Source organism: Punica granatum, chromosome 2 (genome assembly GCF_007655135.1).
Source record: "Punica granatum isolate Tunisia-2019 chromosome 2, ASM765513v2, whole genome shotgun sequence".
NCBI lineage: Eukaryota > Viridiplantae > Streptophyta > Magnoliopsida > Myrtales > Lythraceae > Punica > Punica granatum.
In genome coordinates, this window is record NC_045128.1 from 600,509 (window position 1) to 624,069 (window position 23,561).

At 39.1% G+C, this 23,561-nt stretch overlaps 6 protein-coding genes across 8 annotated transcripts; 3 read left to right on the top strand and 3 right to left on the bottom strand.

Annotated features, from left to right (window-relative positions):
- The first annotated feature begins 1,657 nt into the window (after nucleotides 1-1,657).
- LOC116195962 (probable ethanolamine kinase) lies at nucleotides 1,658-5,501 on the top strand. Its single transcript, XM_031525422.1, has 11 exons — nucleotides 1,658-1,927; nucleotides 2,277-2,368; nucleotides 2,454-2,560; nucleotides 2,753-2,858; nucleotides 3,287-3,409; nucleotides 3,531-3,622; nucleotides 4,266-4,350; nucleotides 4,442-4,547; nucleotides 4,636-4,702; nucleotides 4,887-4,979; nucleotides 5,060-5,501. The coding sequence occupies exons 1-11, from the start codon at nucleotides 1,758-1,760 to the stop codon at nucleotides 5,177-5,179; spliced, it is 1,161 nt and encodes a 386-aa protein (XP_031381282.1). The 5' UTR covers nucleotides 1,658-1,757; the 3' UTR covers nucleotides 5,180-5,501.
- Nucleotides 4,744-8,721, bottom strand: LOC116195961 (F-box/kelch-repeat protein At1g55270-like). 2 transcript variants are annotated; one of them, XM_031525421.1, is made up of 4 exons: nucleotides 8,176-8,721; nucleotides 7,749-8,101; nucleotides 5,734-7,017; nucleotides 4,744-5,239 (listed from the first exon to the last, which is right to left on the bottom strand). In XM_031525421.1, exons 2-3 carry the CDS (start codon nucleotides 7,785-7,787, stop codon nucleotides 5,755-5,757), a joined length of 1,302 nt encoding a protein of 433 aa, XP_031381281.1. In that variant the 5' UTR covers nucleotides 7,788-8,101; nucleotides 8,176-8,721; the 3' UTR covers nucleotides 4,744-5,239; nucleotides 5,734-5,754. The 2 variants fall into 2 exon arrangements, with proteins under 2 accessions (XP_031381281.1, XP_031381280.1); XM_031525420.1 differs by having other exon boundaries at nucleotides 7,749-8,721.
- Nucleotides 8,722-11,672: 2,951 nt separating this feature from the next.
- On the top strand, nucleotides 11,673-13,079 carry LOC116197256 (metallothiol transferase FosB-like). The gene is made up of 3 exons (XM_031527339.1): nucleotides 11,673-12,050; nucleotides 12,231-12,345; nucleotides 12,501-13,079. The coding sequence occupies exons 1-3, from the start codon at nucleotides 11,863-11,865 to the stop codon at nucleotides 12,687-12,689; spliced, it is 492 nt and encodes a 163-aa protein (XP_031383199.1). The 5' UTR covers nucleotides 11,673-11,862; the 3' UTR covers nucleotides 12,690-13,079.
- A 970-nt stretch (nucleotides 13,080-14,049) lies between these two features.
- LOC116196539 (uncharacterized protein At1g15400-like) lies at nucleotides 14,050-14,481 on the bottom strand. The gene has a single exon (XM_031526313.1). The coding sequence runs from the start codon at nucleotides 14,479-14,481 to the stop codon at nucleotides 14,050-14,052; it is 432 nt and encodes a 143-aa protein (XP_031382173.1).
- A 728-nt stretch (nucleotides 14,482-15,209) lies between these two features.
- LOC116196773 (zinc finger CCCH domain-containing protein 17-like) lies at nucleotides 15,210-18,395 on the bottom strand. Of its 2 annotated transcripts, none has more exons than XM_031526657.1 (3): nucleotides 18,131-18,395; nucleotides 17,387-17,497; nucleotides 15,210-16,956 (listed from the first exon to the last, which is right to left on the bottom strand). In XM_031526657.1, exons 1-3 carry the CDS (start codon nucleotides 18,218-18,220, stop codon nucleotides 15,613-15,615), a joined length of 1,545 nt encoding a protein of 514 aa, XP_031382517.1. In that variant the 5' UTR covers nucleotides 18,221-18,395; the 3' UTR covers nucleotides 15,210-15,612. The 2 variants fall into 2 exon arrangements, with proteins under 2 accessions (XP_031382517.1, XP_031382519.1); XM_031526659.1 differs by having other exon boundaries at nucleotides 18,146-18,393.
- A 3,337-nt stretch (nucleotides 18,396-21,732) lies between these two features.
- On the top strand, nucleotides 21,733-23,535 carry LOC116196998. The gene is made up of 2 exons (XM_031526979.1): nucleotides 21,733-22,660; nucleotides 22,988-23,535. Exons 1-2 carry the CDS (start codon nucleotides 21,944-21,946, stop codon nucleotides 23,282-23,284), a joined length of 1,014 nt encoding a protein of 337 aa, XP_031382839.1. The 5' UTR covers nucleotides 21,733-21,943; the 3' UTR covers nucleotides 23,285-23,535.
- The last annotated feature ends 26 nt before the right edge of the window (nucleotides 23,536-23,561 follow it).

The following is a 23,561-nucleotide window of genomic DNA, read 5'->3' on the forward strand; positions in this document are numbered from 1 at the left end:
AAAAGCAAAATTCATTTAAAGGAGGAAGAGAGGGAGTGACGGTGAAAGTCTCAACAATTATTCCCAAATGGAGGTTGCTGGTAACAACCACTATTGGCACCCTTCCTCGTCGTCCTCCTCCTCCTCCTCCTCCTCCTCATCATCATTATTATTATTATTATTATTATTATTATTTAACTAGTGTAATGAGGGCCTCACTAGAGGCTATTGTCGCCCTTTACCACTACAATCGCCGATCACCTATGGAGTGTAGTGCATGCAAACGAGTTTCTCACCATCAGCCACCTCCCCTCCTCTTCCACTTAGCATTTTTTTTCCTTTGTTTGTTTTTAGTAATTTTTTAAAATTTTTAGGGCCCACTTGGTCAGTTATGGCAAGCCACGCGGTAATTAATAATGCCACGTCAGCATATTCTATTAAATTTTGCGTTCAAATTTACATCGTATTAAACATGATACAAAATTGGAACTTTTTTAATGCAAAAGAAAACAGTCCGTGCTAATGTTGATAAAAGGCATACAATTTGAATTTTTTTATTGTAATTAGACATAAATAATATATATGGAGATTGAAGTGTAATGTTGAACCAGGAAAAAAAAGAAAAAAGATTGAAGTGTAATGTAGTAATACATGCCCGGGAGGGACCCATGATCTGGATCTGGGGAGGGGTGAAATCGTATAAGAGCCGAATAATAAGATACTTTTTATGAGTTGGGAGGGATTTTCATCATAATTGGAAGAACTATATGTAAATTTCCACAATTATATGAGGGCCACATTAACCATACTTGGTCAATCCCTGAGTACATTGTTGTTACTAGAAATTAAGATGTTTTGAATTAGATTCTCTTCGACAAGACTTTTTGTGCTCATGTATTTTTCTTTCATGAATCTAAATGAAAACTGAATATAGAAGGACAAACAATTATTATTGTTATTATTATTATTAAGAACATAGAAAAGAATAGGAAAAAAAATATCTGTCATGCAAAAACAACATATTGTGATAAGCTTAAAGGAAAAGAAAAAAAAAAGAGAAGCAATATAAATGAATAATTAAGTATTAATCAGTATCAACGTGGCTTAATTCAAGTGGTTCGATACTTGTTTCGCTTCAGTAAAGTTTTAGGTTTGAGTCATTGCGAGTATAATAAATTTACGCTGAGAGAGCTTTACTCTTTAGTGAGTCGATTAGACTCGACTGAATTAATTAGGATCCAATTAGATTTTTGGAGATTAGGATTTGCATAAAAAAAGTTATTAATTAGTAATTTAGATAAAAAGCTATTAAAAAAAAACACTCGTGAGGCTTAAAGAAAGAAGATTTCTCGCTCCGGAGGTGAGGTGAGGACAGCAAAGCACACGTTTGGCGTTTCGACTTTGACCCGCAAATCTTAATCCTCTTATTGATTTCGCAATTAAAATTACAAAAATTTTAACTTTAACTCAATACACTACACAACAAAAATACATATTTTTCGAGTTAAAAAATTTTAATTTAATATTAACTCAACACACTATATAATTATTTATCATTTTTACAATCAAAACCTAAGTTATTTTAGTCTGAAACAAACGGATTATAAAAGTTAAAACAAACTGTTGCTGGGAGTGCGATTTTTGATTTCTCAATTTTAAAATTATTATTATTATAATTTCATCTGAGGGGAACGGAGGAATTGCATTCTTTGCATTACCGTTCTCGATTTCCTGGGCTCATAAGACCGATCCCTCCCTCCCCCATCTCGCAGAGCGCCATGGGAGCTGCTTCGAAGATCTGCAAAAACGACGCAATGGACCTGCCCTCCCCACCGCCTACCTCCAACTCCACCTCCATCCCCACTTCCACCTCCACCTCCGATGTTCCGTATTCTCACCTCACCGTCGACACCTCACTTTCTGTGCCTGAGATGTCGCCTCGCGTCATGTTAGTTTTTATTTCCTTGCAGTACCTTCCAATCTGTTTCTTGCGCTGGCGGAAAACTTGTTCCATCCGTTTTTGGAGATTTTAGGCTTTTGTTTGAGTTGGTATCGGAATTGCTTGAAAATATTTGTCTCGGAGGATTTTAGCTTCCTTTCGGATTCATTTCTTCTTGCATGTGATGCATTTTTCAGTGCTTTCTGATTTTCAGATAACGGAAAATGGGTTTACGATGAGCTTAATTGAGCTTTTGTTCGTTCAACTGTTACTGGGAAAAAGCTTTTGCTTCGCGAAAGCTACTTTGGCTTCTCCCCTCACGGTCAAGGTTCTTAGGCCGTGTTTCTTTGCTTGACAGAGAGCTGTGCAAGGACTTGTTCAAGGATTGGTCGAAGCTCGACAGTTCTCATTTCCATGTGGAGACTGTTTCTGGTGGCATCACCAACTTGCGTGAGTTTTTCGAGTAGTAGTTGTGCAGTGAAACTTGCTTGCCTTTGCTTATAATTTGTGCATCTGAACTTTCGATTTTCTGCAGTACTGAAGGTGTCCGTGAAGAAAGACAGCGGAGATACGGAATCTGTCACAGTCAGGTTGTATGGCCCCAACACTGATTATGTTATCAATCGCGAGCGAGAACTCCACGTAAGTTTTCATCTGCTAACTGTTATGTGCCTAGGCATCTATTCTTGTGAAGAAAAAAATGTTGTATTAGTGATAATACATGCCGATTGTTTGACAAAGTCCGGAACGTAATATATTTTCTCATACAAAATTTATTTGCTGATGCTTTACAAACATTCTGTTGCCGTGTTCTGCTCCTTGTTCTTTGTTTAGGCTATCAAGTACCTCTCAGCTGCAGGATTCGGTGCTAAGTTACTTGCAGTTTTTGGCAATGGCATGGTGCAATCTTTCATCAAGGCACGTACTCTTACACCAGCGGGTACGTTGCGGGTGATGTTTTACTGTTCCATGCAGTGTTTTGATTGAAATAAGCACAAGTTGCAGGATATCTAGGTTTCTTATTAAAGTTTTCGTACTTGTGGAAAAGTTACCAAATGAGGCGCTTCCCATGACACGTCTCAAGATATTTACTCATACTGTATATCTAGCTTTTTAATCCTTCTCATGGGCTCCTCTTTTTTTTTCTTTTTTTTTTTCATGTCCTTTGAGGAGTACAAGGTTTTAGTGTAGGGGTAGCCCTCATCAGTCAAATTTGTGAATTTATATCACGCAGAGTTGACAACAAAAGAAAAATGTGCCAAGAAACTGAAGCTGGATTCCACTACGAGCATTTTGTATTTACTTTTACCTTGTATTTTTCTGAAGGATTAATTATTATTTCATATTTTTCTCTCACTCTCTCCGCAGACATGAAGAATCCTGAATTGGCAGCAGAAATTGCGAAGGAGCTACATAGATTCCATCAAGTGGAAATCTCAGGGTCTAAAGAACCACAGCTATGGAATGATATCTTCAAGTTTTATGAGAGAGGTCAGTTCCATCATCGATGAGAACTAACTATACAGAGTTAATGCATTTTATGAAAGGCTAGAGTTTCTCTTGGTAGTTATTGTGTAATTGATTAACCTCTGGTATTCATCATCTGCTGCAGCATCCGTGCTTGAATTTGATGACAGTGAGAAGCAAAAGAAATACCAGACCATCTCATTTAAGGAGATTTATGATGAAGCTGTTGATCTTAAGGTTAGTATCTCATACTATAATTTCTTGGTGACAAATATTGATCTATCCTTATGAATTTAAATTCCTTTCATGTGGACTGAGTGCTTGCCTTCTGAATTTCTGTGAAATTTGGTGCCTTGTTGGAGGTTTTGCTCTACCATATTTTCTAGAGAAACGTGGTTATTTCTAGAGCAATTTTTTTCTTATGCAGATTTCCCCCCTTTCTTCTACTGCTTATTTATCTGTAGAGTCTGTCTAACTACAGAATTATTAGTAGCCCTCATCATTCACTAAAAGATAAGAAACAACATCTTAACTGGCTAAAGAATTTTCTCAGTATGTGTATTTGCTACTATATGAGGAGATACAAGAACTAGTCCCATGTTGTTCGAGTAGCTGGCTTGGTGCAATTGTGAGTTTGAATGGCCTGCCTTGATTTTTTAGGTAAAGACTATGTGTAGAGTTTTGCCCTTTGTTCCATGTGCTCCCACCGTTCATGCAGGGAGAGAGGGAGAGAGTCAGATTGAGTGAAAGGCTCAGAGCTTGAACAAGGGGCCGTGTTGTTGGCGGCATTTAATTTCTGTTAGCAAGGAAATTCTTTTTGATTCACAGTGACATGTACATGACTAATATTGACAAGAACTGAGTCATGATATGGAAGCAGGAACTTACAGGCCTTCTGAATTCACCAGTCGTTTATGCTCACAATGACTTGCTCTGTGGGAATATAATGGTTAATGATGAGGAAGGTACAACTTCATCTCCATCTTAATAATTCCTTTCAATCGATTTCCATTTCCCGTTCTTGATCTGATTGGTGTTTATGTATTGACTGCCCAGGGAAACTCTATTTCATTGATTTCGAGTATGGATCATATAACTATCGGGGGTTTGATATTGGAAATCACTTCAATGAATATGCAGGCTATGATTGTGACTACAACTTGTATGCGTCTCTGTTCTTTGATTCTTCCCTGTAGTTGATTCTTTTCACAAATTTGTGTTATTCATTTTTGAGCATGGTGCTTCTGTAGATATCCAAACAAAGACGAACAGTATCATTTCTTGAGGCACTACCTTCAGCCCGATAAACCAGATATGGTATTTGACATTTGCTTTCATTATTACATTATACGTGTCTATTACTGTTGCAGCTTATTATTTGGATATCAATGCAAAGTTCTTCAACACTTGATAAGTATCTTGGGCTCAGTATTCATCGTGAAGTCCTCTAAATACATGCTAGCTTCGCATATATTTTGCTGAGATATCTTTTCCATTGCAGGCGCCTGTGAAAGATTTGGATGCCCTTTACGTTGAAACGAACACATACATGTTAGCTTCACATATATTTTGGGCATTATGGGCACTGATCCAGGTAATATCAACAGGCTCACTTCTTCCCTGTCATTCTCAGGAAGGCAGGCGAATTTAACTTTGCTGTCTATATCTTTGCAGGCAAAAATGTCTCCGCTCAACTTCGATTATCTTGAATACTTCTTTCTCCGATACAATGAATTCAAGAAACAGAAGCATGACTGTTGCTTGCTGGCGCGAAGTTTCCTGCAAGGATCGTAGGATGTGTTTTACTCGCAACATCAGACACCGTCTACTCACATTGCCCTGGCACGGAATTACCTGCAAGAATCGGAGGATTAGTTTTACAGGGTGACATCACACTCCAGTGTACTCACTGTCTCAGCTTCTTCTGCAGTTTATTGATTAGAAGGGATTGTTTTAAGTTTGTCATGGTGAAATATTCTTTGCGAGAGACTTACAAGCGATGAGAGAATTGGATATGTCTTTGATATAATAATTAAAACCTCAGGGTATAGCTGAACCCCTTCTGCTGTAGTCCTCGCATTGGTATATCTGATCGTTCTTTGATTGCTTTATTCAATCTTGTGAATCAAACCATTTAATGAGAAACCGGCTTTTAATTTTGGAAACTGTGACAATGGAGCGAGGGCAATATAACCAAAGCTTGTCATTAGCATGGAATATCTATGTAATCATGCAAACAACTTTTAATCCTGAAAGACGAACTCCCTCATTGATTTGGTGCCTTATGATCTTCCATTGTCTATCTTAAGCATTACTTGCCACGTTATCGCTCGAAGGAGACTACTTACCTAAAATTGGAGCAGGGCTCTCTAAGCTTGAAGAACCTGACAGTGAACAATGTGACTCTTGAGTCGATTTCTGCCAGCAAGGCTTGACCAGAGGTTAGTCACCATCGTCTTGAACTGTCCTTTGCCTGCTAGATTTTCCCACAAATGCTCGGCACTTGCCCCTCTCCCATTCTCCCCTGACTTCAAAACATCCACTACAGTGATGCTCATATTGTTCCGAATTATGCATAGCTTCTCATTAAGAGGAACAAGAGCTGCTGCCTCCAGAGCTTGAGAGCTTCCCAAGTGCATCTTACTATCAATGTTCCTGCTCCAAGAATCAGTCAATTCGTCGTAAACCCGTAGCTTGCACCCGTCTTTACAATCCAAAGCATAGAGGTGCCCATTGAAGGACACGCTTGGGTTTCTCCACCCCGAGACCATTCCATCATAGACTGGGAACCAGTTATCCGTCTCAGGATGGTACACCTCACTAAGGACCTGTCGGTGGGACCCAAGCCCTTTCAAATACCACTTTCCCTCGTAGACTAGTCCAATAAAGGGCACCATTGCTGTGCTCATCTCTGAGATAAAGGACCAACGGTTCTTGTTCGGGTCATAGACTTCTGCTGACCTCATAGACCGGTGAACTCCCTCGTTCTCTCCGCCTGCCACGTACAAGCAGTTGTTTATGACACAAGAACCAAAGAAATGCCTTCTACGAAGCATATCGGGAGCTCGGTGCCATTTGTTAGTCCTTGAACTAAAGAAGATGACCCTCCTCATTGATCCTTTTAAAGGGTCTTTGCCACCAAACAAGTAGAGGTGGCACCCACTGAGAACAGCACATCCAAACCCTATGGCTTCGGAGTACTCCTTTGGGACAGGAGGGAGAGGTTGCCAGAGCTGGTAAATTGGATCAAAGGCATGCCATGAGATCTTCCCATCCCGGTCTCTCTTGATCACGTAGATCCATTCTTCTGCAATTACAAGGCTCTTTCTCAAAGAGTAGAAGAAGTTTCCCGATAGGAGTCGGTACCATCTCTTGCAGACTAGTCTGAGCTTCCGGTGCTCGAGTCGCGGGACCCTTATGAGGCAGGCAATGGCAAGGTCATCAGGGAGGCCAGGAAGCAGGGGAGATTGGTTCCGGGTTCTGTCTCCTCGGGATTGCTTATTCCTAGTCGGGTGAATGGACGGCTTAATTTCAGGCTGGAGACAGAGTTTTGCTCCAGGCACATATCTTTTGGCCCCAGCGACTGTTTTGAGACCCGCATCAACTCGACATAAACATGCTGTTGAATCGACCTGCGGAATATGAATGTCAGCATTACTCGTAACATTCTTTCAGCTACTAATATCTGAATTGTGTTCCCACTAGGCTTGTGGTCAAGTAAATGCCATCAAAGATTGCTTTGTTGACATGCATGTTTTCCTAACGTATGATTGCAATTAAACTTGTTTCAACTAGTTAGCTCAGAACTTAAGATGTTACATTATAGGACCCACACAAATTTGAAGGAATATTCACACTCACATACGACACACTCGAGTATGAGATACAGTGTTTTGACTAGTAACACAATTTATACTTCAAACGCGTGACAAACCAATAACTGATAAAGGAGAAGGATATCATCAGAGTCCCAATACAAGAATGAAAAAGTGAAAGTCGTCTTGCTCTCTCAATCTCATGCAACTTTTAAGTAGAGGATTTTTTTATAAGAGATTTTTTTTTTTTATCAATCAAGTGGATGAACCTGAATAGCAAAGTGAACCAAGGTACCGAATGAGATCAGAGAATGTACACTCCGCGAGCAAAAATTTCATGAAGCATCAGGAAGATATGCATGCCTCCAGTTCAACCTAGAGTTCGTATAACTGAGAGTTCAATTTTCAATCTACTAGGCTAATAAATGGGCAGATTTGAGTAGCAGACCACAAAGAGGACCAAAGCGAACTATATCCAGGTAGCTAGATAACTTAAGAAGAGGTAATTATAAGAGAAATAATGGTGAAAAGGATAATGAGAAATTTACCAGAGGAGGTTGGATCACTCTCTCCATGTCTCTTCTCATGGATGGGGTCTTCGGCCCCCCAAAAAAAGAAAGGAACTTGCTCGCAATCTGCAGTCCAAACTCAAACCCCTCTCTCCCTCTCAACCATCACAGTAACTCAAAAACTCACAGAAACCCGAAATTTCGCACAATTCACCAAGACTCAGCTACCACATTGACCCAAAATCCAAAGAATCTCTCACCTTTTTTCAGAACAAAGAAATAAACAAAGGATGCGACTTTGTGATCTTTAACACACACACACACACACAGCCTTGCAGTAGACTCTTCTCAAGAGAGCTCGAAATTTCTTCATCCACCAACGAACCAGAAACCTAGGAACCAACCGACAAATAAACTCACAAAACCGTAAAGAGCAGCCGATTAAAAAAAAAAGCACAGGACCAACATTATCAGCTGAATATCTCCAACCAAAGACCCGCACAAGAAGTGGCCTCGAATCAGCTTCCCAGAGACTCTAAGGGAGGGGGAGAGAGACCCAAAAATGTCATCTTCGAAACCCACCCCCGAATCGGAGAAATGCGAGACAGCAAGAGAATTGGGGGAAAAAGGGAGGGAGCACTGAAAGAGGAGGAAAAGGAGAGGCATTCCCCTCGTTCACCTCACCATTAGTGGAGGTGGAGGGCCCATCATCACTCACACCCCTCAACGGCACCAGCACCAGCAACAACCCACAAAAGATCGTATTTTGTCCTCGAGAATAAATACAGAGAAAGCAGAGAACGAAAGGAAGAAGGATGGAGACAGAGAGAAAAGTAGACCTAAACCATTAAGCAGCACACAAGCAGAGAGAAGCAGCGAAAAAGAAGAGAGAGAGAGAGAGAGAGAGTGAAGCAATGAGAGGGGGTTTTGACGCTTGGGCGGTTGTTTATTATTGCAAGTGAAGAAGAACAAATGGCGAGCAGATTGGAAGATAGCTGTTTGTCTGCTGTTGGATGGAGAGACAGACACAAAGAAAGAGAGAGAGGGTCAAACAAAACTCAATTCATGCTGAAATTTTGATTTGCTTTTTCATATTTAAATATTCCTAAAATTAATAAAATAAAAAGTAAAAATGGGGAAGTCCACCCCCACGGCAATCAGATCAGAGGGCTAGTTTGGTCAATAGAGAGCATCTGAGATCTTCTTGCCAAGCCAAGCCAAGCCAAGCCAAGCCAAGCCATAAATATAGGAGGTTTGATTTGGCGATAATGAATGTTGTTGTTGCTGGTGGGGACTTTGTTAGAGGATAATGGGATTTCACAGTGATTGGATTATGATATTGCCATCACATCCATGCTCTTACTTTGATAATATATCATTTCCTTGCCTATGCTTTTAGGCAAAAAAAAAAAAAGAAAAAGAAAAAGAAAAAAATATTGATTATGATATGACAATTTTAAAAGTGGTTCTACTCTAAACTCACTCGATCGGGCGAGACCGAAATATATATAACTTAGGACTTACAATATTATTCATATTCTCCAATTTTCTAGGTCAAAAGTCAAAATTTCGTTGCTAGATGATTCTGGAATTTTTTCTTATTTCGAAATATCTTTTACCAAATGATTCTTTTAAAATGGAAAAGAAAAAGGAAAGCGAAATTTCATTTAAGGTGCATGTCTGTCTGTATGTATGTATGTCATGTGGTATGTGGAATTGTGGATGTCCTTTTCTAATGCAACTTTGTTTCAAACATATGTCCGGACTCGTTTGGCAGCCTTCAATTTCACATCAGTCTTTCTAATGCCGCCTTCTTTATTTATTATCACCGCTGACATGCCCTTCCCGATAATGATACGTACAAATTGCACCAAATTATACCACATACATATATATATATATATATATACACACATACATACACATATACACACATCTTCTACAACTTTCTGCAGTATTATCTATCAATAATTACAAATTGGGCCTCTGTTTGGGATGGGCTTGGGGAGGAAATATATATAACAGTTTTATCGGACCTTTTTGTTTGGGAATATAATCATTAAAAGGCTTGTGGTCTGTGGAATTCTTCCTTTCAATGATACATCCTTCGTTTAATGAACGCCAATCAAATGAACTCATATTTTTAGTGAACTTCATGAAAACTTCATTGTCATCCAGTCGAAATTGGTTGCTTTCTCGACAGAGCGAAGCCGATCGAGGTTGAAATGAGATGAACTTTTTTTTTCCTACTATTTTATTTATCCTCTTCGATTATATATGTTTGTATGAAGTTTCAATCATTCGAAGCAAAAGAAGAATGAAGTTTCAATTATGGCCCACAAATGGACCAAAAGGCCCACTAAGGCTCATGATTCTTCATTCTTGAGTGCACCTCTCAGTTGAAAAATATACATATAGCCTATTATTGACCCATATTAATTAATTCTCGGCCAGCATAACATTTTCCCTTTCTTCATGAAAATACGAAGTGCTCTCAATTTATTGAATGAGATCATCCTTGTTCGAATATCGATTTGATCCTAGCAATGAGATTCAATCATCAGAATAAAAACATTAATTATAATTAATATATACAGAAGATAAAAGCCGCAGACAATTGGAAGAAACTTGAATTGAACGTGAAGAAGAACCCAAGCCCAAAATCATGTACTGGCCACCTTACGCGTACAAATATGTAGTATTATCAAGCAGATACATATATATATGCCATTTGATCTTTTCATGCTCGTAATAATATATCTTGCGTTTAGGTTTTCCCCATATGAAAAATGTGCTTAGATTTCAATTTAATTCAATTTTTTTTCGTTCTTCTGAAGAATGAAGGTAAGTCTCATCTTTTTTTCATTGGAATGTTCATGTTTGAATTCTTAAGCTGCAATTATTATCTGTTTTGTTTAAGAAAAAGTAAAAGTATATATAAGATATATATATATATATATATATATAATTTCAACAAATCCCGATTTTCCTTCCCTCCCTGTATTTGAACTCACGTATAAAATTTGAAACATCGGCTAGCTAGCTTTTCTCGGGGGGAGAGTACCGTAAGTAATCGTCTTGGTCAAACTCTTTAATCATAAAGAAGAAGAAGAAATCTCACACCTAAAAAACAACAACTATGTACGGCTACATTTTCCAGTCAATCTTTGACCCGTGCCACCGCCGCGTACCTTCCCCTATTGGATAAGTTGCAGTCGCATCGTAGTCTTGAGTCTTGCTTTGCTTGCTAATGTTGGGCAACTGCTGGAACCAACCTTACAACATACATATTTATAAATTAGTGCAATGTGTGTTTTTATAGAGTTGATTATCAACACATGTACTCATGCAATAATCAAGCGATAATAAAACCATTGAATTGGGTAACTTATAAGCAACAACATGTATGTGTGCCACAACTCCTCTCTTTTTCGGTTCCCCTTACAGCAATAAAGTCTTGTATATAACGGAAGTATCACGTGACAATATCACCGGCCAATAATGATTTGTCATTTTGATTTTTAGTATGTAAATAAAATTAAAAAAAAATTCACTATTGACAAAAATAATTCATTATTGCCAAAAATAATATTGTGTTTTGTGACGTAAGTTTACATGTTATCTCTGTGACACTCGAGACATTCCTTCTTACAGCATACAATCGACAAGCTGTCCATAACTAATTTCTATGTTTTCTTTCTTTATATTTTTCTCTTCGGTGGATTATTTTCTTTCTTTAATTTCTGCTGGAAAGACATCCAACATATATATCCTTCTTGCCTAGCTACATGAAGTGTGTGTACGTGGATCCTACGTGTGTCAGGGGATAAACTGAACAACCTCGTCAAATATCATCCAAGCATGCACTCGCAAAACGATGATGAAAAGTCAATGTGTACTATTTCTTCCTTCCTTCCTTCCTTCCTCGTCCCCTATGAGTGATCATATATATGTAAATATATACATACATATGAGCGCGGACTCTTTGCGTTTCTCCTCATATCAATTAATGTCCAAGATTCAATTAGCAAATTCAACTTCGGTCCGTTCTTGCTCGTGACCACTTTATCAGATCGACTATTGATTGTTCTTCCTTATTGCTAATAATTTCTCGATCAACTCGAAAAGTGCCAGCTTGTTATCTAATAATTAGATGAAGGAAGCAAGCTGCGGCATCGCCAACAATATTGGGATTGATAACAAGAACCCTCTGAGCCTCAAGTCACTGAATCACATATCGCTCCAGTGCCGATCGGTGGAAGATTCCGTTAAGTTCTATCACAAGGTTCTTGGCTTCATCCCGATCAGACGCCCCGGTTCCTTCGATTTCGAGGGTGCATGGTATGGCATTACAATATACTGATCGATCAATGCATGCATGCTCATATTTTCGATTATAAATTAATGTTCCGACGATCCCTTTGATTAATATGTCCTGGTTCTGATGATTGCTTTTGCTAATATTTTGGTTGTTGGGGGAAAAATAAATAAATAAATGTGGGTACGTATGTATGTATGTAGGTTGTTCAATTACGGTGTTGGGATTCATCTCATTCAGTCTGAAGGGCTCGTGAATTGCAGCACGAGAGCTGGACGGCACATTATCAATCCAAAAGACGACCACTTCTCTTTTCTGGTAATTTCATTTTTGATTAAGGGGTTGGTTTCTCTCTTCCTTACTAGCTATAGCTTGCTAATTATATGATCACAATATTGCATGGAAGTGAATTAGTTGATCAATTTTTGCTTTAATTGGTTGTTGTTGTTGCGACATTAATTATATCGAGCTAGTGCGAGAGCATTGCTATGGTGGAGAAGAAGCTGGAGGAGATGAAGATCGAGTATGTGAAGGGAAGAGTCGAGGAAGGAGGGATTATAGTTGAGCAACTCTTTTTTCACGACCCAGATGGGTCTATGATCGAGATTTGCAACTGCGACAGCCTCCCTGTGGTCCCGCTAATTACCCGGAACTCGAACTGATCTGTTATATGTTATATTGCAACCTACGTGGGAGAACAACACCCCGACCATTATTGATTAATGATTCTCTATAAGGAACAACGTTGTCTTTTCTTAGGATAATTGTTATTTCGTCTATAGTCCTCCCATTGTATTGGTTTACCAGCTTTCATTTATTTGATTCTTGTATCATGCATTTTGTTTCAATGCAATTAGTTATATGGATTCTTTTTTTTAAAAAATATATAAAATTAGTACCTAATGAGATCAATATTAACATTAAAATAAATAAAATATTTTTATATATGGATAACCATATATATTTACTTAATTTATTGGTGAAATTCAGTTAACTTCATTCATATATATTCAATATAATATGTTTTCATTGATCATAAATTATCATTTATAACGGTTTGGAATAAACATATATATGATATATAATACAATTGATAAAAAAGAAAAAAAGATATTATATTATATTTCGTGCAATGTATAGTTTCATGACTACTTTATTTATATATAGAGCAAAGCAATATTGACAACAGCAAATACGAGCAACCATGACTCTGAGATGAATGAATGCCTATGTCATGAAAATGACAGACCGAAACCCCACCAAACCCCAAACTCCCGGCGCCGCCCCCACCCCCCACCCCCAAAAGCAAACCAAAACAAAAGAAAACTAGAATAATAGTAATTATTTGGACTTAATTCAGCATCACGTACACATAATTGGCCGGCAGTCATTTTTAATTGTATATCCTGAAAAAAGTATTTGTCACATAATATTTGAATTCACCCAAAAGAAAGAAAAAGAAGGCAGAATGATTTGATATGAGTTCAAAGAAGAAAAAGGCATATTTCCGTTTGATATTATTCAATTAATCGGACACAGACATATACACCCGTCATACGTATGGGTGTCTCGACTGCCTTAACGTATATGTAGACTTACATATTTATGTTATTCAAGATGCAGCGGGATCGAGTTTAAAATGCACATACCAGTGGGTTGTCAATGTCCGTGTTGTGAATAGGGCAAGCTAATGTCTGGACAAAAGGGGGTCATAGATAATATATTATAGATATCATAGAGAATAGGTTAAGGATATAAGTAATCTCATCAATGAAAAAAATGAGCATAACGATCGAGAGAGAGAGAGAGACAGAGAGAGAGATGTGATTATTTATACTGAAAAGCAGCCTAGAGATTCAAGAGACATAGAATGAAGTCAGTACACAGACGAGGCGAGCAAGAAAGAGACATATTCCCAGGCAAGGCAAAAACATACTTAGCTTAGAATTTGGCTATAATTCTCAAAAAGTTCATCAACTGCCCTATCTACCTATATATGTATGTATGTATGTATGTATGTCTCTATGACTTGCGCTTCTTAGTGATGCTGTTATTCCTCACTCTGTGACCATGGCAGGATCTGTCAGCCACCGGTTTCCTGAAAATACCAAAGAACCCACAGCCTCGGACCTTAGGAGATGGCGGGTCAATCCTCGGTGGGGACGCCCTGGTGGCCCGGTATGATGATGATGATGATGATGATGATGATATTTTCTTCTGTCCCGAGCCATTGGATCCGCTCCACTGCATCATACCAATTGATCCCACACTCCGCGACAGCCTGAGCTCGGACCTGTGTCCAGCCTTCTCCTCCTCCTCCTCCTTTAGCCAACCCTCCGATGATTCAATATGAGACTTGGACCGGTTCCTGTTCAAGGACTTGTTGTCCCAATTTAAGCCGGAAGAGCCTTGTCTTCTGAAGGATATCGATGATCTCTCTAACCCTGTAGCCATCTGTCTTTCTCAGTCTCTTCCTCTGTGAATGTGAACCTGAGAAGAGTGAAGATGGGTGAGGATTTTGTTGTTCAAATAGATATGATTTGATGATTAATCGGCTCTATCTTATTATTTCTTTCTTATAAGGTAGGCTAGTGATGAGTGTCAGAGGGAAAGAAATTGACAAATGAGGAATATTAGGAAGGCTCATTAAAAACGACATCCCCCATTGATTACAAAATTTTTATTACTTCATTGCTGATAAGAATATTTTGCCCACATGAAGCATCGGCTCTTGAATTAAAGGATAAAGCCATGACATTATTGAAAACTGCAATATCGACTGACCCGCTTTTATGTAGTCCTGTCAACAATCCCATTTGAAACTCTTTAATTAGCTCTTTCTTTCCTTATGTCAATATTCAATGAAATAGCAATTACCGGACTTTTTTTTGTCCATGTATATCAACATTGACGTAGATATACGTCCATGGGGATGGATTGTATGTATATATGCTTTGGCTACGGCTACGGTTAGACCTAAACGTTTACACCATGCATGGAAAAGATGAAGGCACAAACAAGTTCAGAAAGGAAACAAAAGATGAGAAAAGACGGGGGAATATATTAATAGGGACATATCACATTGACAAGGACACACACTCAGAAAGTTTAAGAATATTGGGGCTGCAGCGTGTCGCACAGGCTCAGAGGGAACAATCAAATATAGATAACTACAACCAATCGACAACCGTAACAAGCAACTTTTACCTTGCCAGATGAGAACAAGTAATAGAGATTGAAGACGATCGAATTCACTGGGTTAAATCCATCAGCTACAGATACAAAGTTTGTCTATGGCGAGTACTATAACACGAATTACAACAATCAACACTATGAACACAGCCTCCTCCTCAGTTCAATTGGCCGAACTGATGTGCGCTGTGGAGTCGCCCTCCAAGAGATATTGGCTTACTCACTAAAAGGTGTACAACCACCACTTGGAAAAAATCAAGAAAGCAAGATCCAAATCGCCCTGCTTCATTGAGCTCATTACATGTGATACAACTACTAGGAGAGACTCCTCAAGATGGTACATCCTCCTCTCCCTCCACAACTTGGATATGTCTCTGCGACTCAGCTGCAATGCTACCCTGCTTTGTTCTTGAGGAGTTCACTCAGAGGCTTTGGACTCTGGAAATCCACTGAAGAATTGATCTTCGAGCACCCCGCTGAGTCTTCCCCATTAACTTCAGCTCTCATGCACTCTTCTCTGATTTGATCAAGAGTCTTGGGTCCCGCAAAAGTTGCAGAATCCTCCCGACGGGACCTGTGCCCCCTTGAGAATGAATTTCTTATAGCTCTGGTAGCATTGAGCTGCCTTTTCCCCTTATGTTTCCAGAAGTTCTGGACTCGCGCCCGCCTAAGTGCTTCACGTTTCCTTACTCCAGTAAAGGAATATCCATAATTTCTAAGCGATTCAACAGAACTCTTCCCAACTAACGCCGTCAACCTTTTGTGCAGTCTTTGGCTAAACCCATTCCTCCCGAGTCCTGAACGCTTATAACCATTGGAACGAGAAGACTTATGTCTTCTCAAAAACCACGAAGCCGGACAGTCCTCACTTCCCCTGCGTCTCCTCAGACAGTCTCGAAGATCAAAAACACTGGGGCAATCTCCAATTTCCAGTTCCATATGTAGCAAATTCCTCTCGCTGGATGATAAGAAATCTGGCACTCTCCTGCTTAACTCATCTTGGACTGTTACAGTAATATCCCGAGTACGAGCCAACTTCGAACCACTCCAAGAGTCATACATCCCACACTCGCGGAAAATATCTGTGTGAGGGTTCATGGGATCATATTCAGATGGCTCTTCGAATTCGTAATCCAAGGGGGGGCTATTCAGTTCTTCCTCGTGCTGAACATATGGTGGTGAATACCCTTCTTGATAGTCCTCATAATACAGATTTTCAGAATTATTACCATCGGCGAAAACCTGAGAACCTGGAGACGCTTTCCATTTCTCCTCTGTCGCGAATCGCTCCTCTAGACTCTGGTTGGGGGATATGCGAGACCTTTGCAGTGTGAGACCAGCTGCAAGCAAAGATCCAGACCCTTCTACAGGGGCCACCTCATTCTTGGTAACAGGAATCTGAGGCAGCCCAGCGGCTGGTTGAGGTTGAGCAGCGGCCTTGGGAAATGTTCTGGATAAATTGAGTTTTCTCTCCGTTGGATTGGATCTGATGGTCTTCCTAGCTATTGCAACATCTTTTGACAAAGGCCTCTTGGTGACAGCAGAGCTGTCAGTCAAAGATTTAGCAGTAGAAGGTGCAAACAAATCAGGGGCATGGAAAAAGGAGCAACCTTCGCCTTTACTACAGAAGCCACTGTAATAGAAATAACAAGGCACATTGGTTTTCTTCACAGTTGCAGAAGACTGATGCAGGAGGACGGTGGATTCAGCTTTTGCATCATTGCCCAAGTCTAGAGGCTGAACAAGATACCGACCATTATTTTATCAAAGGAAAACAGAAGTCACAAGCATAGGCACGTAATGAAAACATGACTATGAATTGCCTTCAGCATTCTCTGGACCTGGTAGGCAATGAGATACTTATTTTGTGTGCAATGAACTTGTATAATATCATAATCAGCTGGATCTAGGAACCATAAGAAGCATAGCCTTCCCTTTATTAAACATCTATACTCTCTATAAGGGCAAAATGACTCCTCGCTCACTCCTCTCATCACTCGTATAATATACCCCAAAAGAAAGACACGCAGCTTTAGATTCACTCCCACCGCATGCAATGAATTGGTTAAAATGTTTTAAAAGGAAGACCAAAAGAGCAAGTGTCGTTATAATGTTTGAAGAAAAAAAATACTGATAGAGCAAACTGTAGATTAAATATGGGCATTACCGGGTGTCTAAAGCCACAAGCAAGGTTAAGACAGTTCCCTGTCAACCAGTACCAGCAATCCCTCGGATTGAGCCTTGCGATTTCACTGTGTCGGTACTCGCATTCCACCCCCTTAAAACACAGACAAGAAGCACCACATTATGCTAAAAAAAGGGCAGCTTAACTTAAAACAGAAGACCACTATTTGCCAAGCAGAGAAGTTGTCGAATTCAGGTGAGTCGAGGCTGTATCGTTTGGCTTTAAACTTTCATCATGCATTTTGCTTAAAATGACTTCTTTGAGAAGCCGTAAGATGCAGCAGATCATAATGGGTTTGGCCTCGTGTTTCAGTTGACGCCAACAACAACTACGTAGAAGGATCAGGGAAATCTCTCTCAATCTGTTGTTCTTAAGACAAAACCTAGAACCCTCCCGAATTCGTAAAACCTCGGATAGGGTCATTAATCGGCAGTGAACAACAACAACAATTTCCAGTAAATAAAAATCATTTATATATATAAAAGGAAATGCAGGGACAATATTGGATGATTCAATCCAACTCGAAGCCCAGAGACTCAATTCGGGTTAAAAATCGGCGGCTACAAACGCAGAACCAAAGGCGACAAGAATGTCCAGGACGGGAATCGCAAGAGTCAGGCGCCAGTCGGGGACAATCACAGAAAGGAAATCCACAAGACAAGGAAACAGAGCTGGAAGTGGATAATCAAGGGTGGAAAAGAAGCAGTTGAGCTGAGAGGTCGTCACATTCTCGAGAGTCACCTTCTTGCAGGTGAGGGGGGAGGCCAAGAAGAAGACGCAATCGGTGTTCCGCTTCAGCATTTCCTCCTCGTCCATCTCGGCGAAATTCGGGAACGGTGACAGCCAACGAGAGAGTGAATCGGTATCAGTGGAGCAACATCGCAGCTCAAAGCTCAAGCTAGTGGATGGATTCGTTCATGCAAACGGATCATCACACTCACACCGCGTGTCTGAGCAAACGAGAGAGAGAGAGAGAGAGAGAGTTTTATATTATTTGGCTATTCATTTACCAAAACAGAAATTAATTATTTTTCTTTTCTATTTTTTATTTCCATTTTCGGGATAGAATAATTAAATCTTTTTTTTTTTTTGTCTGATGGCTAATTTTAATCTGCGGGATTAAAGAAACCTCAGTCTTGGGCTTCGGCTCAAAGCCCGGCCCTCACTCTACCCAGGCGGCCCATAAATTGAAATTCAATACAAGTACAGTACCTCTTTTCTTTTTTTTGGGTGGGGGCCCAGTTTGGGGTTGGTGTTCCTTAATCCCTCATCAGTCACGGCCCAACTTTGGGGTATTTCATCGGGCCTTAATTGGGCTTTGGTCGCTTGACTTCAGACGTGACATCAGAATAAGGACATGATATCGATGTCGGTTCGGAGATAGGTCGGACGCTTCCTTCACCTTGTGGACTAGTTAGTGTTTACCATTAAGGAGTCTTTGACCGCAATTGGAAAGCGAAGATTTCATATGCATACAGGCAGGACAACACTTGTTCGGATTGGTTGGCAAGACGAGTCTTTATCGTTTCCCTTTGGCATTCATATCTTTAATGTTATTAGAGATTTGATGAACTTTTTTTTCTTTAGATGTGATCATAATTATTTTTTTCCCTTAGAAGAATTTTTTTTTTTGAATAAAGTAGTTTCCGTAAACTATGCAGGATTCAAGGTATATAGAATTATATTGTAGTTTTATGCACATAAAATAATTAGTTTGTTATATAAAATATAAATTTTATTTACTATAATAAATTTTCCAACATAAATTTAAAATGATAAGAGATTTGTATTGCAATATTCTAATAATATATTGAACCTTATACCTATAAGTTTAAATTCGTTTATAAATTGTACAATTAACCTATTATTTGGAAATTAATTTTTTACAAATAAAATTTTCCAGAATGAGAGCAAATATATCTACATAAATTAATTCAAATAAAGTTTCATCTCTAATTTAGTTATTTTTAAATTAAATTTAATCTAAATTAGATATAGAAATAAATATTATTTAGATATTGATTTTTCTAACCCTATTTCAATAAATATTTACATTTCTAATCCTATTTATTGCATAGATATTTATTTTTCTAGTCTTATATCAGTAAATATTCTCATTTTTAACTCTATTTATTGCATGTGATATAACCTTTTATATATATATATATATATATAGACTCCTAATGATTTAGACAATTTATTGTTAGGAGATATTGTTGCAGTTGCCATCCATACTTATGTGTTATTTAATTTATTGTTTTCGACATTTAGATCACCAAAAAGATTTTTTTTGACATTCTCGGAAGTTGAATATATCGAATAATCATTTGATAATATATAAATATATAAGACCGGTTTGTTTTCACAATTAAAATCACTTTGATTTTAACTTTAACTTTAACTTAACACACTACATAACAAAAATACACATTTCTCAAGTTAAAAATTTTAACTTTAACTTTAATTCAATACACTCCACAACAAAAACACACGTTTTCCAAGTCAAATTTATAATCCCAACTCATTTGTCATTTTCCACAATTAAAATCAAAATTACTTTAACTCTGAATTCAAATGCACCAATAAAATTTTTCACTGAAAAAACTAAGTAACCGTACTTTCAAATCTTCAATCATTGAAATTTTTATTTCTCTCCATCACAGCAACTTTAAAATCGAGTCTCAATTAGTTGAATGGTTTCTTTAGAGACATTATATCTTTATTAATTATTAGGAACAAATCACACCATATCATAGAATTTTTAATGGCTTTTGCATTCCACGCCTAATCATATCATATATCATTGATGAGAGGGGAAAAAGAAAAACATAATAAGCTTGCAAGTTTACCTTAAAACAATCATCTTTTCAAGGGATTTTTTTTTTATGTTGTTGTAATATTAAACACAAGAATCCATCATCTGTATATTGTGTGAACCATCCAACCAAAAAAGAGTTCAACGAAATGAAACGAGGTACTAAAGAACTACGTATTATTATAGTTTGAGTTCCATGATATTGCATTATGTTCATTATCATATTGTACGCAACAATAATGATATTCTCGTACCAAAATTATCGAAACGACATGACATGACTAAAAAGATCACTCTTTTTCATGAGAGATAAGCATAGAGATAAGTGGTTAAACTCTGAATGTATGCTATACTATACACTGACAATTTAAAAGGACAAAGATGGTGCTGGATGATCTTATTTGGAGACTACATAATGTAAACCTAAACTCATGGGAAATTCTAAGAGGATGTAGGGATCATCGTGAACCTGCATCCTCAGTCGTTGGATGAGCGAGTGGAATGTGGGACTCACACGCATTCACGGCTGGGACGCGGGTATTGTGGTGATCCCGTGTCACCGTAGCAAGGCGCCCACTGAATATGTATCTGTATATTACCCATTCTATCCTACATAATAATAATAATAATAATAATAATTAAGTTAGATATTTTCTGTATTTATAAAAAAAAAAGAAGAAGAAGAAGAAGAAGAAAAAGTTAGAAGTTTCTGAAGTACTCCTCAAACGCTAGCTAGCTGTGGTGTCCAATTCCCATTGCAGGCCCCACCAATCCAATCTGGCGATGGAGAAAGAAATACATGACCAATAATTCATGGTACGAGCCAATGGGAGGGGCTCTAGTTAATTAGCGCACAAATTATATATATATATATATATATGGTAGTGTTGGAGAGATACACATGCCCATTGCTGATTGGTTCAATATCCAAAACCGGCCAAGCGAGTCCATTTCCCGTACCAATAAATAGAAAATTGTACTGTACCATTTATTAATTAATATCGTAATTTACATAATTATTGGGATTTGTGGGACCAGCGTCCTACTAAGCAAAGGTTGTCCCATCCTGTGACGACGGAGAGAGACGTCTCGGTTCAACACTGCACTAATACGATAGACAGAAGTTTCCCATCACTCAATTGATCCCCACCCAACAGATGACTGTGACATTGGGGGAAGGTGAAGTGGAGCCGCCTTTGTATTTAATTTACACTCAGAATAAATCCTTATCATCATTTATCTGCCACGAAATGACAAGACAAGACAAAACACAATTCAGGACAATGTCAATGGACGTTCGTCCTTTTATTACAACCGCTTCATTTCTTGTCATCGAATTAAAAATGGTTTGGGAATCATGCAGTGTCCGGACCTGATAGGCTCACTGACTTTTGTCATGGCTCCGATCGATTGTATAGAAGAAGAACAAAAAAAAAAAAAAAAAAAAACTTTTTGTTATGAGAATCGGACGGCTCCCGACCTTTGGGTCTTTCCATATAAAATCTCAATCCTGCTATCTAAAGCTCTATAGCTAGTACAAGAACAAACATCATTTTTTTCTGTCTTTCTGCAAAGCTCTCGGTCCCCACCTCTGGAACCCCGCAACTCTTCGCTTGTCCATACCCGATTCCGATAATCAGACCGAATCGACCGGCCAGTTTCATTTTGAGCTGTGCTTCAGCTGGGCGATAGCTTGGTCGGTTTTGAGAACTCGGGATGCTGAGATGTTGGACGGGAGCTTGACCTTGACCATGTACCTCAACGCCACAGGAGCAACTTGCTCGCCACTTCTTGCTGGCAAGACTAACAAGAGGATGAGTCTGTGCTTAGCAAGATCGAGCCCGCCCGAAGACCTTCGGCTGTCTTCGATTTCGACCTCCACCACGGACGAGTCTCTGAATATCCTGGAATCGAGAAAATCCTCGGGCCGCAAGAGAAGTCCTCGGTCCAACACTCTGCTCAGCCCCGGAAAGACAGTCGGGATCATCGGTGGGGCATCGGTGTTCTCCACTCTTGTCTTCTTGGAGAAGATCGTGTGGTGGAGCTCGAGAGATGGGGAGGAAGCCATCCCTTTCGTGGTCTGCAATGATCCCCAACTGAGCAGGGAGCTTGCATCCCTAAGTACTCTAAGGAGAGACTCAAACAGCATTTCGGATTTGAATCCAATTGGGATAATAGAAAACTTGAGGGGCAAGCGATCATTCCTCAAGAAGGCGGGTGCTGGGTGCATAGTGATGCCCTGCCACTTGTTGCACGTTTGGCACAAGGAAGTGGCCCAAGGCTGTAAACTGCCATTCCTTCACGCCGGCGAATGCTTATCCTGGGAGCTTAAAAGGGCAAATCTGAAGCCACTCGAGGCTGGGAGCAATGTGAGGGTCGGGATTCTCGGGACAGATTCAATATTAATGGCCAGGACTTATCAGGAGAACCTAGAGAGGCAGGTAGTTACTTCTATACTAGTCCCTAACTGATTCTCTTTCTGTTGATTTACCTCGAAGCCTATTAAAAAATGATCTTTTGCCATCGAGATCGAACATATCAACAAATCAATGCCTCCTACATTTATTTTCCCTGCTGATCATGCTCGAGCTGTAATTACCAGCCAGGTAAAGGAACAAACGCATGTGAGCTTTGTTAGCATTATTCCCTTCATATAATTCAATTTAGGAAGCCGGAGGTCTTTCGTGTTTAACCAATCATCTTACTGGCTACATGCCTACAACTGCAACTGTATTGATATTAATTAACCCTTTCTTTCCAATTCAAAGGGCTTTGAAGCTGTGCTGCCGGACAAGGCGACAATGGAGCACTTGGTAATCCCCGCGATAGAAGCATTGCAGAGGAAAGACATTGAAGGTGCAAGAAATCTCCTGAGGATCGCAATTCAAGACCTACTTATCCGAGCAGTGAAGGTGGTGATCCTAGCTTCTGATGAAATGCAGGGTATCCTCCCTCGTGATGACCCTCTCCTCAAGAAATGCATTGACCCTATGGACTCATTGGTGAGGTCGACCATAGAATGGGCTAAACGCAAAGAAAAGTTTCACGAGGAAACGGGAACTTGAACTTATTTAATGGCCAGAGGCTGTGCATGTGAAATCCTGGTATGCTCTCGCTCTCTCGTTATCCTTCGGAGATACGTGAGCAAAAAGAATAGTATTCCAGGAATGTCGGAACTTTTTTCGGAACTCTTACTTCTCTTGGAACCTATTTTTTTAGTTTATTTGGATAATTATATAGTATGGACTGTCATCTCAAACTTGAGATAAATGCTCTTAAAATCTATGAAATGGTCTCCAAATTATCAGTATTCAAACTGCATCAGCAAATAGAAATCTTGCA